At 47.8% G+C, this 14,877-nt stretch overlaps 1 protein-coding gene across 3 annotated transcripts in view; it reads left to right on the top strand.

Moving 5' to 3' along the window:
* The window catches only part of ZFYVE26 (zinc finger FYVE-type containing 26), a 62,109-nt gene that overhangs the window by 43,786 nt on the left and 3,446 nt on the right, over window positions 1–14,877 (top strand). For all 3 annotated transcript variants that reach the window (XM_082647679.1, XM_082647678.1, XM_082647680.1), the window contains 10 exons: window positions 78–298; window positions 2,867–3,014; window positions 3,238–3,447; window positions 3,928–4,146; window positions 8,591–8,788; window positions 9,459–9,658; window positions 10,441–10,582; window positions 10,885–10,944; window positions 12,021–12,203; window positions 13,311–13,355. In XM_082647679.1, coding sequence (XP_082503805.1) covers window positions 78–298; window positions 2,867–3,014; window positions 3,238–3,447; window positions 3,928–4,146; window positions 8,591–8,788; window positions 9,459–9,658; window positions 10,441–10,582; window positions 10,885–10,944; window positions 12,021–12,203; window positions 13,311–13,355 — 1,626 coding nt within the window. The remainder of the gene's footprint in view (window positions 1–77; window positions 299–2,866; window positions 3,015–3,237; window positions 3,448–3,927; window positions 4,147–8,590; window positions 8,789–9,458; window positions 9,659–10,440; window positions 10,583–10,884; window positions 10,945–12,020; window positions 12,204–13,310; window positions 13,356–14,877) is intronic.

Here is a 14,877-nt window from a genome sequence, read left to right on the forward strand (position 1 = left end):
TCCCTCCCAGCTACATTTGAAGACTGCTTTGGTCTGGGAACTCACAGTGTGCTTCTCTCCTCGTCCACCTGGGCCAGGCCCCCAGCGCCTCCTTGTGTATCGCCATCCTGAATCTGCACCAGGACAGCGTTGCCTGCGGCCACCAGCTGATTGAGCACTGCTGCAGGCTGTCCCAGGGGCTCACCAACCCAGAGGTAGATGCGGGGCTGCTCACAGACATCATGAAGCAGCTGCTCTTCAGCGCCAAGATGATGTTTGTCAAGGCGGGCCGGAGCCAGGACCTAGCTCTTTGTGACAGGTAAGTGGAAATGAGTCTCTCTTCTTTCACACGGTGGTCATGTCTGTCCAGCTTCTTTTTCTGACCCTACTGTGGGTTTTCACCTCCCAATCCTCTGACAAGACATGCTGAACTGTTTTGCGTCTCCATTTGACGTTGATGAAATGCTGTTACACAAGCAGTCTTCCTCACCCTACGCTGACAGCCTGTGTGCTTCTCTTTCCCTGAGTGGATCCTCAAGGCAGGTTCTCTAGCTATAGAGTCTTTCTTTTCCAGTTGGAAAGAAAGACTTGGGTTAATTTGTAATGCACATCAGTTTTGGAGAGCACCTTTAGTCTCTGTGGAACTTTCTGCCTTTTAAAGGAGATGTGTCCTCTACCCTAGCCTTGACCAAATTCAGACTGTGGCCTCGGAGTTCTGGGTAACAGATCTATAAAGCTCACTGCGGACTGGTCTGTCCCTAAGTCCCAGGGAGGAATGAGTCATAAAGTAGAAGTTTCTATGGAAAAGTGAGGATTAGGCCCCAGCTCCCTACGCAGCCTGCTCTGCCTCCATTCATTAACCTGACAATGAAAACTCCCAGTTCCTGGCTTATCCACCCAGATGTGTGACTCACGTGCATTCCCAGCTCTCAGTCCTAGCCAGATTTGAGAGCAAAGAGCATAATTTTCTTTGACGTGTCAGTGCTTCAGGCACTTGCCCAGGGTACTGGCCTGCAAACTCACCAGATAACAGAGAGTGCAGTGACTCTCAACTTCACCGCTTCCTAGCTCTGTAACCTTAGATGAGTCTGTTAACCACTCTGGGCCTCGGTTTCCTCCTCTAGAAAATGGGGATGATAATAATATTTATTTCATATGGCTGTAAAGTGAGAGTACTGTATCCATATAAAGGGCTAAGAACTGAGCCTGTGTACTCCAAAAATGTTAGTTTTATTATTCTTACTAACAAAAACCAGAAGGTTGAGAAAGGCAGAAGGAGGTGGGACAGAAAGTGGAAGGAAATATAAAGGAGTTAATTTCACTCATATCAAGAGGCAAAAGATTCTACATCATTTTTCAAGTTGACAAATGAAAAATGAGCTGTATAATATGTTAAATACAATTTTTTAAAGAACCACAACTCTACCAATTTATCAGAAATGGAGGAGAAGGGAAGGAAAGAACAGAAACCATTTTATATAGCAAAAGGTAGAATTTAACGCAAAAATAAAGATATATCTAAATATTTCTCAACTATCAGGAGTGTAAATGAGATAAAATCTTATTAACAGAAAAGGATACTTAGATGGGGGGCTGGAGAACAAATCTAACAGCAAGTCCTATACTTCCTTCAAAATCTAATATAGATGGAGGAAATATCCACTTTGGGTTAAAGGAGCAGAAATTAAGGAAGTCCTTGCTTCAGTGGGATTCTCACCCATCCCCAGGTGCCATGGGCTTTTCTGACACTTAATAGCAGTGGTTTCAAATTACACATCCTTTCTTCCCAGCCCTGGAATCGGTACGCTCACTCTAGGGAATCACTGCACTTGTGCCCCGTTGCTGATGATAGTAGATTCGTCTCTCATGTGTGTTTAGAACTCCTGGTTTGCAGAGTATTTTCCACTGTTTTTAACTCATACCTTCTTCTGTAGACAAATAAATAAATGTTTAAAAGCAAAACTCACACCACCTATTACACACGTCCAATACATTATGATACCGAATTTGCTTTTACACACTATGCTCTCCCCTGCCCATCCCCACTAGGTTGAGAATCACTGATGTACTGAATCCCTTTCCAGGGAAATCAGTGGACAAGTCAGGATCTGCAGGGGGTTTTGATAGAATTATGATACAAGATTCAACAACCTTGAGTGTAGGCCTGTCTCAGGCAGGACTAAACAGAATGATCCCAGACAGCTCTCTGGGCTCTGTTGTTATAAGGTTTTTGCAATCACCAGGTGTCAGGAATAAGATCAAAGGCAGCAGTCCTAGTAACAAGAATCCATCCTTAACCCAGAGAAAGGATGTCAAGTCCAGGGCACTCGAATCTGAGGGCCCTGCCCAGCAGCACCTCCAGAGGATGGTAGTGATGTGACCTCTGTACTGACCGGGAGTGCAGGCTGCCGATACAGTCCATATACACTCTCCCAAGCAAGCAGGGTTCCAGAGAACCAAAAAGAAACGGGTAGCTTGCGAGCTCTCAGCGTCGGTATAAAGGCCTTGCCTCAAAATAGGAGACCTGAGTGTCCTGGAGCGTCCGTACTCCATGTATTGATGAGTGCCTACAAAGCTCTAGACACCATCCTAAACTCTTTTCCTCCGGTTATTTCATTTTATCCTTAAAACTCCCCATTATTCTGTCCATTTTACAGATGAGTAAATTGAGGCTGAGAAAGGTTAACTAACTTGCCCAAAGTCATAGAGCCACTAAGTGATAGAGTTGAGTTTCCGAGAGTCTGACTCCAGAGTCTTTTCTCCCATGTACCTCACAATTCTCATTATCACATTTCACATTGGAAATGAAATAGAAAACCTTTGAGCAGCACCTGTTCTTGGGATGACCCTGTGGAGCCTCACTGCCTTGCCCTTTTCCTCCCTGTAGCTACATCAGCAAGGTAGATGTGCTGAATATTTTAGTTGCTGCTGCCTATCGCCACGTGCCATCTCTGGATCAGATCTTGCAACCAGCCGCAGTAACCAGGCTAAGGAACCAGCTTTTGGAAGCTGAGTACTACCAACTGGGCGTTGAGGTGAGGCACAGACAAAGCTGACATCTACCCCAACGAGTTACCTCCTCTAGTTGTCCTTGGCCATGGGGAGTGTCTAAGGCATGACAAGTTTGCCAGTGTGGGAGTAATGGCAGGTGGGGTGGTGGGGAGGGAAATGATTGACACCAAGGGGATAGAGTTGGTCTTTGGGACCTCAGGCATGGCTGTGGGTGCCTCCCCCTAAAAGGAGCAGTTTTTCCTCCAGGTCTCCACAAAGACTGGCCTTGATACCACTGGGGCATGGCACGCTTGGGGCATGGCCTGCCTCAAAGCTGGGAACCTCACCGCCGCACGGGAGAAGTTTAGTCGCTGTCTGAAGCCCCCTCTCGACCTCAATCAGCTGAGTCATGGCTCAAGACTGGTACAGGATGTGGTTGAGTACCTGGAGTCCACAGCGAGGCCACTTCTATCTGTGGTAAGAGCACAGCAGGCAGAGGGTGGGCTCCAGGGCCAGGGGGAGGCCCAGGGGCAGTAATGGCCTGGGGAAAGTATGAGCTTCCATTCAGCTGACAGTGGCAGCCCTGGCTCAGAGCTGTCAGGTTTGGATTTTGTTCTTTCCATTATATATGGTTAGATAAGTCATAAAGAGTCAAATTTCAAAAAAAAAAAAAAGAAAACTAATTTTAAAACAATGAAAATCACATATAATCCCATACCCAGACTTAAGCAATATTTAGATTTTAGTGAATTTTCTTGGTTATGTTTTTGATTTAATTGGTGTTGTACAGTTTATAATATATAGAAGTTTATATCCTGCCTGTTTTCTACCCTTAAAACTATATAATAGTGAGCACTTTTCCACATTGTTAAATGTTCTTTGAAAACAGTATTTCCAGCGGCTGCTGAGAACTCCCTGAGTTCCATTGTTCCCTCACACTCTGTCCTCTCTTGGCAGCAAGATGATGATTATTTGGCCACCTTGAAAGAGCTGGAAGCTACCCTTCGGACCCAGAGCCTCTCTCTGGAGGTGATTCCTGAAGGGAAGATCATGAACAACACCTACTACCAAGAATGCCTCTTCTACCTGCATAACTACAGCACCAGCCTGGCCATCATTAGCTTCTACGTGAGGCACAGCTGCCTGCGGGAAGCCCTGCTGCACCTCCTCCACAAGGTGGGACGTGCAGACGTGGCTGGCTCTCACACGGCAGTGCCTGCTTTGCCCGCTTGGCTTGGCCCATCCAGCTTTCATGGAGGCAATAACCCCCCTTAACCTTACCCCAGGGTTGAGCTATGAGATCATCTCTGGCAAAGTCAGGTCCAAATGGCAAATTCTAGGGAATTCCCTGGTGGTCCAGTGGTTAGGACACCACACGTTCACTGCCGAGGGCCCGGGTTCAATCCCTGGTCGGGGAACTAGGAACCTGTAAGCCTCATGGGGCAGCCAAAATACAAAACAAAACAAAACACAAATGGCAAATTCTGTCTGCACAAATCATGATTTGATGAGTGTGCGAAAGTCTTAACCTGGATCCCAGATTGCCCTTCTGACGGGCAGTGACAAATTTCATCCCTTCTCCCAGAACATTTAGCAGAACCAAGTAATAGCTGAGAGCATGGTCTCTGGAATGAGATGCTTGGTGTAAGTGGCGTGACCTTGAGCAAATTGCCTAACCTCTGTTTCCACACACTTCCTACCTGCTGCCGACCCCACTGCTCGTCCACTCAGGGTTCTTACCACAAAGGCCAGGAAGCACCCATGAGCCACATCCTCAATTTGGGGCCACAAGTATCTCATAGAAGGAGAGTGTGCCCTCCTTTGTTTCCTCTGGCATCCTCTGCCCTCCTCCCACAGGGGGCAAAGGCACCCCTGAAGTGCATTATTTCTTTGGAGCCATTGTTAGGACTCTGTTTCACCATGACTCTTTACCCTTCTCTTTTTTATCTGAAAGTCCCATGCAATTTTTCTGAGGAATTGAGTGATTAGTACCAAATTTCATATAAAATTAAAGGAGCTTGAGTTATGCTTTAATTCCAATCTGCTGCCTTTATCCAAAATGGCGGCCATTGAAAGTTTACAAACAGGCATATCTTCTAGGATTCCTCCAAGTGGGTCAACAGTACAGAGTCGTGGTAACCATACCCCTACAGGACAGCGAAAGGGAAGTGTTTTCACTACTGCCGTAGCTACCGTGTCTTAACCGGGTGTCAAGAATATTGTAAAAGTTATATTATTTGGCATTTAATTGCTGAAACCTGTTTCCCTTCCCTCAGTTTCCTAAAGAGTTTGGAGGTAAAGCTACTTCTCCTCACCCAGTTCTGTTGCTTCTAACTGATGACCACTCCAGAGGGTTAAGCTGCTTACTTACTTATTTTGGTAAAAGCTGACGGCAGCATTGCCCCTGCTTTACATTCGTCAGAGCTAGGAAAGAAGGCTTCTTTTTATCTCCTGTAATCACAGCTACCCTTGAACTGAAGTATCTTACCTTCTCAAGCAGGTGGGGAACAACAGAAAAAAACATTGTGAAAACTATGACTGAATGCCTAGAGCATGGAAGACGTGGTGTTTCCAGCCTCATTCCCTGCCTTTTCACCCCTTACCCACCACATTGCCCCAGAGTGAGCTTTCTAAAACATAGTACATGTTATTTATGTTATTCTTAATTCATGGTATTCCTCCCTCTAAAAGGCCTTCAGTGGATCCCCATGGCCACAAGATGCAGTCCAAATTCCTTAGCATGAATGCAGGACCCAACAGTATCAGGCCCCCTTATTTCACCAGTTTATTTTCACTGCAAATCCTATCTATGCTCTATATTCCAGACTTGCCAAATTACTTAAATTTTCCTGATCGTACCATGACCTTTCTTACTTCCATGAGTCTGCATTGCTGTTTCCCCGTACCTAGAATGCCCTGCCCCTCCTTGTTTTCTTGGAAAACTCCTGTTTATCCTTCCAGACCCTCTGTATTGAGCATTCACCTCTTCCTATAAACCATCACTGTACCTAGAACGTAACTCTGTTATTGCATTTATCCCACTGGATTGCAACTATTTGTTTACAATCGTGTCTTCGCATCTGGAGCGAGAAGGCCCATATTTACCTTACCTGGTGTCTTCAAGTACCTGGCCTAGTGCTAGTTATGAATGAATGAGTGGATAGATGAATGGATGAAATGGAAGTTCTTTTTTTTTTTTGGCTGTGTTGGGTCTTCCTTTCGTTGCTGCACGCAGGCTTTCTCTAGTTGCGGCGAGCGGGGGCTACTCTTCGTTGCGGCGAGCGGGCTTCTCATTGCGATGGCTTCTCTTATTGCAGAGCACAGGCTCTAGGCATGAGGTCTTCAGTAGTTGTGGCTTGCGGGCTCTAGAGCGCAGGCTCAGTAGTTGTGGTGTACAGGCTTAGTTACTCCGCGGCATGTGGGATCTTCCTGGACCAGGGATTGAACCCGTGTCCCCTGCATTGGCAGGTGGATTCTTAACCACTGTGCCACCAGAGAGGTCCCAAAATGGAAGTTCTTAAGGGGTTGAATGGCCAAATGGTTTTCTTTTCTATGACTGTGGAATGGGGGTTTATGACTCATGGTCTCTGAACCACAGATGAACTTCAGAAGTGAGCAGATTAGTATGTGTTTGTACTTTCCTGATGAGTTGGTCTATGATAGTTATCATTTATTCATTCATCCAAGAAATAGTTATTAAATAGCCAAGGACTATTCTTCACAATAGTGAAGAAAAAAAAGGCAGACAAAAATAGTTGCTCTATAAAACTTACATTATAGTAGGGAGAGAGACAATAATCAAGATAAATAAGATATATAGTGTAGGTGACGAGTAATAAGAAGAGTAAAGTGGGGGAGAGGGAAGGGACGGATTGTGTAATTTTAGACAGGGTGCCCAGGACAGATGACATCTGAGTAAAGGCCCAAAGTAGATGGGGAATGAATTGTGCAGATTGTGGAGGAAGCACGGTCCAGGTGGAGGGAGTAGCAAGGGCAAAGGCCAGGGCAGCTTGAGCAGAGTAAGCTGGGGAAAAGGGTGGTAGCAGATAAGGTCAGAAAGCTAACAGGGCCTAGATCATATAGAGCCTTGTAGACATTATGAGGACTTGGGCTTTGTGCTGAGTGAGAAGGAAAACCATTGGAAGATTTTGAGCAGAGACGTAACGTGATCTGACTTATGTTTTAACCGAATCACTCAGGTTGACTGGTTGGCATTAGTCAAAAAAGAGGCAGGAGTGGAAGATGGTAGACCAGGGAGGAGGCCATTGCAATCATCCGGGCAAGTGGTGATGATGACTTGGACCAGGATGGTACATGGAGGTGGTGAGAAGTGGTCAGCTACATACAGATTCTGTATGTATTTTGAGGTGGAGCCAATAGAATTTGCTAATGACTTTTATGTTGTGGTGTCAGAGAAAGATGGCTAAGGGTTTTGGCCTGAACAAATAGAAGAACAAAATTGCCATCTGAGAAGGGGAAGACTGCAGAAAGAGCAGATTGGGAAGACACAATCAGGAGTGCAGTTTTATATCAATATGTATTGTTCTCTAGATACCAAAGAGGACTTTTTGCGTTGGCAGTTGGGTATAAGTTAGGTATACAATTTTGGAGTTCAGAAAGAATAAACAGGCTGGGAATAGAGATTTAGACATAATCAGCAGATAGATAAATTTAAAGCCCTAAGACTTATGAAATCAAAAGAGTGAGTAAAGAAAAGAGGACAGGGACTTCTCTGGTGGCACAGTAGTTAAGAATCCACCTGCCCATACAGGGGACATGGGTTCAATCCCTGGTCCGGGAAGATCCCACATGCCACAGAGCAACTAAGCCCATGTGAGGCACCAGTACTGAGCCCAGGTGCTGCAACTACTGAAGCCTGCGCGCCTAGAGCCCATGCTCCACAACAAGAGAAGCCACCACAATGAGAAGGCCACGCACCCGTCGAAGGGTAGACCCCGCTCGCCGCAACTAGAGAGAAAGCCCACGCGCAGCCAAAAAACCCAACGCAGCCAAAAACAAAGAAAAGAGAACAGCTCCCTCCTAAGCCCTGGAGAGATTAGGAGGAATCGGCAAAGGAGACTGAGAAGGCGTAGCCAGAGAAGCAGAAAGAAAACCTGGTGGGGGTGGTATCCTGGGGGCCAAATAAAGAAAATTTTTCAAGGAGGAAGCCATCAGCTGTATCACAAGCTGTTGACAGAGCAGGTGGAAAACAAGGACTAAGAATTTTAGATTTAACAACATAGAGGTCATTGGTGACCTGAGGGGCAGTTGCAATGGAGTTGTAGGTGCAAAAGCTAGATGTGAGTGAGTTCAGGAGACAGTCACCGGAGAGGAACTGGAGACAGGGAGTGCAGATAACTCTGGAACAGGGAGTGCAGATAACTCTGGAACTCTGGAGTGCAGATAACTCAAGGAACTTTTCTGTACGGAGAAGGAGAGAAGGCGAGCAGTTACCTGGGCGGGATTCTCAAAGGGTTCCATCTGTGATGTGCAAAAAGATAAGACGCACCGCTGTGGGAGGATGCTGAAGGGCTGTGAGTGGAAGGAAACTCAGAATGGGTCCCAGACAGTGCCAGAACCAGGCTCAAGACTTCTGACTTTTTGCTTTGCCCTGCTCCAGGAGAGTCCCCCAGAAATCTTCATAGAAGGCATCTTCCAGCCAAACTATAAAAGTGGGAAGCTACACGTTTTAGAAAACTTGCTAGAATCCATTGATCCAACCTTGGAAAGCTGGGGAAAGTACTTGATTGCCGCCTGCCAACATTTACAGAAGAAGAACTACTACCACATTCTGTACGAGCTACAGCAGTTTATGAAGGTAACAGCAGCCCCATCCTGCCTTCTACCTCTGTCCCTGTTGGCCTGTCGCGTGGGGAGACTGTGCAGGATGAGGGAACGAGACTGTCGTTTTGGTTCCTGGCCTTTTGCTCCTTGACTAAGCCTACCGCAAATCCACGTTACTCTCTAGCATTCTTACATAGTATCAGGATTTCCATTCTTATCCTAAAGAGGCAGACTTTAATCTTGTCAGTAATAGCATTCTTCAGAATTCAGGGAATATAAAGATAAAAAAGAGGGATATGGTAGTTTCAAGATAAACATGGGGCATGAATGCAGAATTCATAAGGTGTGAAGGAGAAGTAAGTGTTTTTACAGAAGATGCATGAAAGGAGAGGGATCATGTTTCTTCCAATCTGTCTGAGGGTGGCCAACACTAAATCACAGAGAAATTGGCTTATTCAACGCCAGCGTCAAAGTGAAGGCAAGTCAAATGGAGAATCAGTAGTCTCCTTTTTAAAGATCTCTTTTGTGCTGGAATAACGTCCTACCTAAGGTCCCAGCCAGTCAGTTCACTTTGGGATCTCTTGGGCCTCTGAGGGAAAGGGTGCTGGCAGCCAGGCTTCACGGGGGGACATCAGATCAGAGTTCTCCTCACACCCCCACCCTCCAAATCTCCTTTGACCTGAACATTCATTTTCCTCTTCCAGGACCACATCCGGGCCGCCATGACCTGTATTCGGTTCTTCAGTCACAAAGCAAAGACATATACGGAGCTGGGAGAGAAGCTCTCTTGGCTGCTTAAGGCCAAGGACCACCTGAAGATCTACCTCCAAGAAACCTCCCGCCGTACTGGAAGGAAGAAAACCACCTTCTTCCGAAAGAAGATGACAGCAGCTGATGTGTCAAGGTAACTTGGGGTTCAGGGAGCAATTGGGGTATGGCAGAAAGGCTGGAACTGAGGGTCTGTCGGTGATGCAGCCGCTCTTGCCCATCTCTGAACTCTTGGGAAACAAACACATACACATACACGCACACACCTAACAGGAATCATTCCTGGATGACAGTGTCCGGTACAAGCCTGGAAAGCCGCCAGAGGAGCTTGTAGGAGAAGAGGGAAGTAGGGGAGGCACAGGGACTGGGATCACATGTGACAGTCAGACTAAGCCCCTACCCCTTACAAGACACAAAGGAGGTCCTGGGTGATCTGGCCCCCGCCTGCATCTCCATCTTACCTCATGCTACTCTCTCCTTTCTTGTGGCGCGTCAGGCACCCTGGCGTCCTGGGGGTTCCTCAGCACCCCAGGTCCTTCCCTCCTCTCAGCCTTTTTGCGGAGAACACATCTGAAGTAAATGCTCCACCGCTACCGTTTATCCCTTCACAGTCCCAGTCGCTAGATACTCGATGTGTCTGCTTGTTACCCACCTCTCCTCTAGCCTCTGAACTCTGGAGGGCAGGGTTCACGTCTCTCTCAGCCGCTGCTGTTGTTAGTAGCACGCCGTGCTCCGTAAACACTCATCAGCCGCTTTCGTCTTGTCATAACTGCTCAGAGGGTATTTTGGATCTCTTTTCCCTCCGCGTCCTTTCTTCTGCCTTTTCCATTGCCATCCTATTATGATTTCTCAGTCACCTGGCCCTGTTACCCCTGAGGCCCCTCCTGAGGCTAGACTGTGCATCTCCTGTCACCGTAGGCACATGAACACACTTCAGCTGCAAATGGAAGTGACCAGGTTCTTACATCGCTGCGAAAGTGCTGGGACCTCTCAGATCACCCCCTTGCCTCTGCCAACCCTGTTTGGAAACAACCACATGAAAATGGATGTTGCCTGCAAGGTATGCACGATGTGTCAGACCTCCGGCAGGCTGTTCTCTTTCAGAGCGCCTGTCACACTTGTAATCGTCCAGTTATCATTATTTCAGTCATTCTTTTGATGGCTGCCTCCCCGATGGAATGAGAGCCCCGGAAGGCTGGAGACTGAGTCCGTTTTGATTACACTTGTATCGCTAGTGCCTGCACTCAGTAGAGTCTCCACAAATATTTGTTGAATAACTGAATGAGTGAGGGCCTCGTTCGTGACTGAGGGGCTGCTCCAGTAATTCTTGCTTCTTTAAGCACGTTTCCCTCTCATTTTCAGGTCATGCTAGGAGGGAAAAATGTAGAAGATGGTTTTGGAATTGCATTCCGGGTTCTGCAGGTATGACTCAGATTACTCAGGATTATACCGAGGGCGATCAGCACATGACCACAGTTCTGTGAGAGATCATTCTTCAGAAAATTTTTATACCAAGGAAAGCAGATTTACACGTACATCAAGGATGAAATCAACAAGAGGGCTGTTACAGAACTGGGTCAAATTCAAGACCGTAGGCCACTTTGCCAAAAGCCAAGCAACCAATGACGAGTTCATCAAAAGCTATCAAATAACTACCCGAAACGAGGTCTAGGAGAGTTCCACACAGCTGTCCTCATTGTGGGGGGCGTGGCTGGAGGAGGTGGCAGAGGGGCTGCGGTGTGGGGGTCCTATTCAGGGGGAGGGGCCACTGCCCAGGAGCCGGCTCGAGGCATACATTTTCTGTTGCTTGTGATACGAGGACATGGGTACAGCTGCGGCACTGGAGCAGAGGATGGAACAGGGCGCCAAAACCATGAAAAGCCAGACCACTCCCCACCACACAGTGACACACAGGCACGCTGAGGCCCATCACCCTCCAGGCAGACACGGTCTTCACACAGTGTGCATCTAAAGGATCAAAGACCACAAACCATCTGACAGATTTCTTTCTTCCCACCCATTTTCCCTGTTGGGCAAAGACCCCAAGGCAACAACATGTTTATCTGGTAGTTTCTAGCAAATCAGTCTTTTGGTGAATTGGTCTGTTTCCTAACACCAAGGCATCTCTTAACAGAGCACCAAGTGTCCAGGGCAGCCAGTATCAGCCCCCGACATCCATTTTCCAAGAGAAAGGTGACTCGTTAGAGAGAGAATGAACTGGTCTTGGGCATTTGATTAGAATATTTTCAGAAAGTGACACGGCAGCACGTGAGATGTACCGGTGTAGGTATCAAAGTTACGATTTTTGTGGCTGCTTCCTAAATGTCTGCCAAGCTCCAAGAGAAGAACTTTTTGCTGATTGTTTGTTTATGTATGTTCTCTATTGGGACTGCAGTCTTGTCTACCCCAAGCCCAGTGGGAGCTCTGTAAATGTCACCTTCCTTCCCGCCATTGGTGTCCCTGCCTCCCTACACCCATCACCCCACGTTCTGTTCTAGGACTTCCAGCTGGACGCTGCCGCAACCTACTGCAAAGCCGCCCGGCAGTTGGTGGAGAGGGAGAAGTACAGTGAGATCCGACAGCTGCTCAAATGTGTCAGCGAGTCAGGCATGGCGGCCAAAAGTGACGGGGACACCATCCTCCTCAACTGCTTGGAAGCATTCAAGAGAATTCCACCCCAGGTGCGCTCACCCCCAGACCTCTCAGCTCCTCTGCCTATTTCAGTGTCTTCACATCCCCCTCTTTATTTTTCTCTTCCTCATACTTCTGTACCTGAAACTCTACAAGATCCCTCTGTCTTTCTGACCCCTCTGTAATGATGGCCTCACTAATCAACCCTTCGCTGGAAAGAAAATTCATGGTGATAATCACTGTATCCAGAGGCCATCCCTCAGCATCCCATTGTCTGATGCTGTTGGCACCCGGAAGTGTCTGCAGACGGACAGAGTTGAGTTTCTCCCTGTGATTGTAGAGGAGGTCGTTGTGGGCCTGCAGGTGGCCTTTGAAGCGTGTCACCTGCAAAAATGTCCCCCAATGGCTTCCTAGAGGGGTGAACAGAGCCACATCCTTTCTTTTTTTTTTTTAATAAATTTACTTTATTTTATTTTTGGCTGCGTTGGGTCTTCGTTGCTGCACGTGGGCTTTTCTCTGGTTGTGGCGAGCGGGGGCTACTCTTCTTTGCAGGGTGCAGGCTTCTCATTGCGGTGGCTTCTCTTGTTGCGGAGCACGGGCTCTAGGTGTGCGGGCTTCAGTAGTTATGGCTCGCAGGCTCTAGAGCACAGGCTCAATAGTTGTGGCGCACAGGCTTAGTTGCTCCACAGCATGTGGGATCTTCCCAGACCAGGGCTCGAACCTGTGTTTCCTGCATTGGTAGGCAGATTCTTAACCACTGTGCCACCAGGGAAGCCCCACATCCTCTCTTGAAGGCCAAGGACAGGCCTTGTTTGCTGTTGCTTCTCAGATTCCCAAGCTTCGTGTTATCATTAGCTTTCCTCTGTTGCTCTTACAGCAGGAGTTGAGTTTGGTTTTTGTGGGGGTTTTGGCCGTGCCACGCAGCTTGTGGGATCTTAGTTCCCTGACCAGCTATTGAACCCGGGCCCTCAGCAGTGAAAGCATGGGGTCCTAACCTTTGGACCGCCTGGGAATTCCCAGGTGATGAGTTTGTAGAGAAGGGTCAGGCAGGCATCCCCACCCTGAGTCAGCATGGCTGGGCTGAGGCTGGGTTGGGCCCCGGCTGCCACGCTGGGGACCCCTCCATCTCGTGACTACTGTGTCTCTGTTCTGAACAGGAGCTGGAGGGCCTGATCCAGGCGATGCACAGTGATGACAGCAAGGTGAGCAGAACTGTCTCCACACCCAGTAGCGCTCGGGAGCAGCACTTTGGACTTGCCTTTTCACCTTTATCCTTTGCTCGCTACCATTCAACCTGTATCTCAGCCTCTTTGTTATCAGAGGTGGGACTGAGACCCAGATAGGGGCGTAGAAGGGAGGGAATAGGTGGGGAACGTGAGAAACCTGACCACATGAGCCTTTGCCCTCCCATTTCTTTATCCCCCAAGACACACATGTCCTAGGCTTCTCTCAACTCTCCATTTCCTATGGAGGTTTTCTCTCAGAGCCCTAGGAAATCCTCACTTTCATCTTCAGATGGACTCACTGCATGAGGTTCTCAGAGTGAGCAGGCATCTCTTTATCCTGGAGGAACAAGTGTACCCTCTACAGTAAGGAAAAACCCCACCCAACCCTTTGACCAACGATGTACGTTGGTGCCTCAGTCTGCAGAACAGGCCTTGCCCCTGGGGCCTGCAAGCTCTTTCTGTTGAGTGTGAAGGAAATCGGTGAACCTTTGGGAAGGGTGCCAGCGGCTCCTGTTTGTGGCCTCACCGCAGGTTCAATCCACCTGCCATCTGGAGGAAGGCCCACAGGCCAAGAGAGGCAGGAGAAAGCCAAGCCAGCCTGCCCTGCCCACTAGCAGTGGAATGATCTGGCAGCTGAGTCCCTTGTGAAGAAAACTAATGTTAGGCAAACAGCTTCTCACGCAGCCACATTGCTGCTCCCCACGGCGGTATTGCTAATCCCTGGACTGAAGTTGCAGGGCATTTTTCATTTGAGGTTAGGGAGAAGCTGTTCTTAACATTTCTTCACTTAATTCTGCAACATGCTGATGACGTCCTGTGGAAGGGGTGGAATTCTGACATCCTAAAATGTGGAAAATTACTTTTTTAGAATCAAAATGAGAACCCGACAGCCAGGCCAGACACCCAGGTTTCTTGATTCTCCGGCTATGGTTCTTTTCCAAGCCTTCAGTGATCCTCCTGTTCTGTAGGACAGAGACTTTGTGCCTGGGAAAGATGGACGCTGAAAGCTATGCCGTCGTTATTACTTTTTCAGGTTTTTTCTGGCAGCAGCTGTTCTAACACACTTACGTGATTTCAGGTCACAGGATCTTGCCAAAAAACAGCTTCGTTCAGTTTCTATTCCAGACTTTCTGGAAAACTGCCCTCCTCCTCTAGGTAGGAATTTTGCCTGCCAACTTGTGATATTCTGTTTAATGTACACTGGTACCAAGCAGAGCTGAGGGCCTGGGTGAAGCGAATGTCCTAGAGCAGCAGGTAGATAACCATACTGCAGGACTTGATCACTTCAGAGAGCTCAGACATGTCAGAACATGTCTTCTAGCTGTAGGCGATTATCTATAATTGAGCTTAGGAAAGGAAGACTTTAGTGACCAAGGTAAAAAAAAAGAAGATGGAGCATTGAAACATCAAGAGAGAAGAGTCCCCTCCAACCACCAGAAGGACTGTCACGGCAGAAAGGCAGCTGCTAGCGGGAGCTCTGAGGCAACTCACCTGGGCC

This window comes from Grampus griseus, assembly GCF_964374135.1.
Source record: "Grampus griseus genome assembly, chromosome: 2".
NCBI lineage: Eukaryota > Metazoa > Chordata > Mammalia > Artiodactyla > Delphinidae > Grampus > Grampus griseus.